The 5,136-nt window shown below is 46.2% G+C and overlaps 1 protein-coding gene across 1 annotated transcript; it reads right to left on the reverse strand.

Annotated features, from left to right (window-relative positions):
- Positions 1-1,180: 1,180 nt before the first annotated feature.
- On the reverse strand, positions 1,181-3,964 carry LOC309565914 (uncharacterized protein; the record flags this gene model as incomplete). The annotated part of the gene is made up of 4 exons (XM_082270943.1): positions 1,181-1,999; positions 2,666-3,013; positions 3,143-3,382; positions 3,434-3,964. 4 exons carry the CDS (start codon positions 3,962-3,964, stop codon positions 1,181-1,183), a joined length of 1,938 nt encoding a protein of 645 aa, XP_082127069.1.
- Between the last annotated feature and the right edge of the window lie 1,172 nt (positions 3,965-5,136).

A 5,136-nucleotide genomic window follows, 5' to 3' on the forward strand; every position in this document is an offset into this window, starting at 1 on the left:
TAATTCGGTCGCTGCGGACAGGGCCAGAATGGGACTAAAAACCAGCCCTGGAAATAATTTCATACCAGCCTCAGTGGTGACCACACTGATGACCACCCCCTCTCCCCACTATCTAATACAATGCTGATCCCCCTCTCCCCCTAATACAATGCTGTTTCCCCCCTGGCCCCCTCCCCCTAATACAATGCTGATCCCCCCTCCACCTAATACAATGCTGTTCCCCCCTCCCCCTAATACAATGCTGTTCCCCCCTCCCCCTAATACAATGCTGTCCCCCCCTTCTCCTAATACAATGCTGATCCCCTCCTCTGCTCTCCCTAATACAATGCTGCCTGCCCCCCCCCCCCCCAATGCAATACTCAAGGTCCCTCCTTCACGACTCTTACCTGTACACTACAGGGCAGCTCAGCGCGCCGTCGGTCACCGGTGTCTGTGTGGGAGCCTGGGAGGGAACTTCAGGGAAGGGATGCCGCCATGCTGTGCAGCCAGCTAATGACTAGAGATCCGCTGACTACTGCCACGCATCCTCTGGATATGACATCATGCCGCTCACATCCGGCAGCTAGCTCGACTCTGCATACCCAGCGGGGTGGGCCGGCGGCCGCGATTACAAAGGGGAGTAAAAACTTTCTTTCCGGCTATATCTCAAAGCGGCCCACCGGGAAATTTCCCAGTATCCAGGCAGGCCAGTCCAGCCCTGGCTGCGGACGTGGCCTACTGTGCAGAGTCTGCGGCCACCGTCCCCGAATTATCGGATAGTGAGGATAATTCCTCCACACCTTTGGCTGCGCACAAGAAGGCACTGGTGGACGCACTGATGGTATGTGTGCGTGAAACTGTTAAAAATTGGCACTCACAAACCATCTTACGCTGCAAATGTGTTTCCTTATCTCACTTGAGAGCTGCTGGTCCTTTCAGGATAAAATTTTAGAATGTAAACTAATGCCCTTGTCCCTGAAGGTGATTAGCTGTCATTGCCCACACAGCCAGTGCAACGGATCTGAAATCTATAGTTCTCTTCCCCTTCTTCCTGTAGTGCTTCTGGGATGGATCAGGGTGATTCTGACTGGTTTGTTATGTTGGTAAATGTTAGTATTTTTATGGGGATATGCCCTTGGTGGTGCTGTTACTTTACAGCTTCCTCTCTTTGGTGTTGTTTGAATTGCTGAGCGTGGAGCGCTCAGTATTGATATAGATAGAAGCTGTCTTCAAAGTCTGTGAGGCTGCTTAAGTAGTTAGAGTTGTCTTTGATTAGAGTAATCGTGTACTCTAGCACCTCCTGCACGCTCTCATCTGGGTATCCTTGTATACCAGTGAGGGTGACAGTCTTGTCTGGGCAGACAACCCATTCAGCAGCTTTGACACAGCAGATGGCCTGCAGTGATGGAGGGACAGAGCAGTAATAGTACTCTGTCAGGCAGAGTTTAACAATTGCTTTTGCACATACCATCAGGATATGGTTCTCCTCCACTGTCTGTGCAGTGAGCTCTGCACTGGCCATCCGCTTCATGATAAGATGCTGCAAGAAAAAGTTGGTGGTTGGAGCAATTAGCCGGTAGCTGAGTTTCCTCATGATTAATGCCTCCATAGTCCACATTGTGGTGTTGGTGAAATGTCTGCGACAACCCAGAATTATCTGGTCCAATTCTTCACTATATGTCTCTGATGTTTTTAAGGCAAGTACCATTGAGGTAATGGCCATAATGTTGTAGGTGCGCCTCTCCACCCTGAGGTTAAGTAGGAGCCTGTCCAGGTAGTTTATGGCCAGGCACAGGGACTCCAAGCTCAGGGAGTGCTTTGAGTGGGATTTGATAAGGCAGCGCACCATTTTTCTTCGGTCTTCTTCATCCAGTTCTGTACGACTAAGACAGTTCGCAGGTAGGAAGTAGAGTTCAACACTCCTCTTGCAAGCATAGTTTTCGTTTCCATATTCCATTACATACTGCAGGTCTCTTCTCAGGCTATGGAGGTTATATTGTCCCACACAAGGGTTCATTGAGCATATAGGGGATTCATAGGGCTTCAGCTTTTTGAAAGTAGGTTTAACAGAAGGGGAACTAAACTGGCTAAATGTCCCTCTGTCGTCCATCTTTCTTTTGCTTGGCTGAGTGAACTCCTCTAGTTCAGATGTGAGCTCCTCTTCATCGAAATAGCTTATAGGACTGTTGGTCTGTGAGCTGCTAGAGGTATCGGGCTGAACAGATGTGTCTTCATCTGAATAGGTCACTCGAGGTTTCAGCTGAAGTGTTCCAAGCGGAAGGGACTCCTCTTCATCAGAAAAGCTTACAGGACTGTTAAGCTGTGAGCTACTGGAAGAATCAGACCTACCAGATGTGTCTCCATTGGCAAAGGTCACTCGAGGTTTCGGCTGAAGTTTTAAAAGCGGAAAGGTCACCTCTCCATCAGAAAAGATTTCAGAACTGTTCAGCTCTGAGCTTCTGGCTCCATCAGACTGAACAGATTTGTCTTCAAAGGAAAAAGTCACTGTAGTGCTCAGCTGAGATGTTTCAAGCTGAAATGACTCCTCTTCATCAGAATAGCTTACAGGGCTTGTAAGTTGCAAGCTACTAGAAGAATCAGACCTACCAGATGTGTCTCCATTGGCAAAGGTCACTCGAGGTGTCGGCTGAAGTTTCAAAAGCGGAAAGGTCACCTCTCCATCAGAAAAGATTTCAGAACTGTTCAGCTCTGAGCTTCTGGCTCCATCAGACTGAACAGATTTTTCTTTATCGGAATAGGTCGCTCGAGGTTTCAGCTGAAGTGTTCCAAGCGGAAGGGACTCCTCTTCATCAGAATAGCTTACTGGGCTTGTAAGTTGCAAGCTACTGGAAGAATCAGACCTACCAGATGTGTCTCCATTGGCAAAGGTCACTCGAGGTTTCGGTTGAAGTTTTAAAAGCGGAAAGGTCACCTCTCCATCAGAAAAGATTTCAGAACTGTTCAGCTCTGAGCTTCTGGCTCCATCAGACTGAACAGATGTGTCTTCATCGGAATAGGTCGCTCGAGGTTTCAGCTGAAGTGTTCCAAGCGGAAGGGACTCCTCTTCATCAGAAAAGCTTACAGGACTGTTAAGCTGTGAGCTACTGGAAAAATCAGACCTACCAGATGTGTCTCCATTGGCAAAGGTCACTCGAGGTGTCGGCTGAAGTTTTAAAAGCGGAAAGGTCACCTCTCCATCAGAAAAGATTTCGGAACTGTTCAGCTCTGAACTTCTGGCTCCATCAGACTGAACAGATTTGTCTTCAAAGGAAAAAGTCACTGTAGTGCTCAGCTGAGATGTTTCAAGCTGAAAGGACTCCTCTTCATCAGAATAGCTTACAGGGCTTGTAGGTTGCAAGCTACTGGAAGAATCAGACCTACCAGATGTGTCTCCATTGGCAAAGGTCACTCGAGGTTTCGGTTGAAGTTTTAAAAGCGGAAAGGTCACCTCTCCATCAGAAAAGATTTCAGAACTGTTCAGCTCTGAGCTTCTGGTTCCATCAGACTGAACAGATTTGTCTTCAAAGGAATAGGTCATTGTAGTGCTTAGCTGAGATGTTTCAAGCTCTGACCCCTCTTCATCGGAATAGTTTAAAGGACTGTTTAGCTGAGGGCTACTGGCTCCATCAGACTGAACAGATGTGTCTTCTTCGGTATTGGTAATAGGAGTGTTCAGCTGAGGGCTACTGCCTCTCTCAGAATGAACAAACTCCTTTCCATCAATATAGGTCACTGGAGTGTTCAGCTGAGGTGTTTCCAGCTGAAGGGACTCCTCTGGTTTGCCATTAGTGTCAGTTGGCCTGGCAGCAGAGTTTCCTCCACTAGGCACAATAGGCACATCATGGCAGAGAGAGACATCAGACTGATATCTCTGTTGTTTTCCAGCCACTAAAGGCTTAAAAGTAATTTTTGCCTTTGCCTGTGACTTTGGATGATAAGCTGTCTCATCAACACGGGTGCGTTTTTTTCTACAACAGTTTCCCATTTTTTTTGGAAATCACTAAAAAAATCGCAATAAAACCAACTCAACAAGGTTAAGAACTAACAGTGTGCTGCTACTCCTTCGCCTCTCACTGCTGGTTTGATCCGTTGACTCAGCTGCAGGTCTTTTTATAGTCTCAGACTCACCAACTGTCACCGCTTGCTTGTTGCCATGGTGACAGTAAACAAAGTGACCTTTGCAGTCAGGCAGTTTTAAGGCTCCCTTTACTATGGGACAGCGGCAGTTAGGGAGTTTCAAGGCTCCCCTGAGTGAGAGGTTTCAAGACTCCCCATACACCTGTAATAACACATGAGGAGCCTTCTAGAAGGGTCAGCTGATTGGTGGGATGAATTTTGTAGGGGTCACTTGACCTCCTGGGCAGTTCTGGAACGTTTTGGGGGGGCTATTTAAAGGGGGTTCAGACCCCAAGAGTTTACTCACCTCCGGAGGAATCTCTGTGCTGCTCCTCTCCCTCCCGCCCCAATTTTTGTCATGGCCTGATATTACGTGGTTGGGTCACCTTTTGTTAAAAGGGGGACTTTTGTGTTGTATAAGTTTCCAGCTTGAGTTTTGATGACTGAGCTGATATGGTAATTTAGGTTTATGAGTTATATTTATGGGATGGTTTAAACTTCCTATGAAACGTATGGCTTGAGTCGTAGTGGCTGAGCCATTGTTTAACCACTTAAGCCCCGGAAGATTTTACCCCCTTCCTGACCAGGGTTTTTTTTGCGATTCTTTTTTTTTTTTTTACTGCGTGACTTTAACGGACAATTGCGCGGTCGTGCGACGCTGTACCTAAAACAAATTTGACGTCCTTTTTTTTCCCACAAACAGAGCTTTCTTTTGAAGGTATTTGATCACCTGTGCGATTTTTTTTTTTTTTTTTTTTGATCATGCGCTATAAAACAAAAAAATAGCGTCAATTTTGCAAAAATAACAATATTTTTCACATTTTTTTTATATGAAATTCCCCCAAAAAAATGTAAAAATCAAAATTTTTTAACATTTTGGGCCAATTTGTTTTATGCTACATATGTTTGGTGTTTTTTTTTTTTTTTTAACGAGTAATGGCGGTGATCTGTGATTTTTTTTGCGGGACTGCGACATTGCGGCGGACAGATCGGACCCTTGACTGACATTTTTGACACTTTTGGGGTTACCAGTGACATTAC

This window comes from Pelophylax lessonae (assembly GCF_965119305.1).
Source record: "Pelophylax lessonae genome assembly, chromosome: 10".
In the NCBI taxonomy this organism is placed as follows: Eukaryota; Metazoa; Chordata; class Amphibia; order Anura; family Ranidae; genus Pelophylax; species Pelophylax lessonae.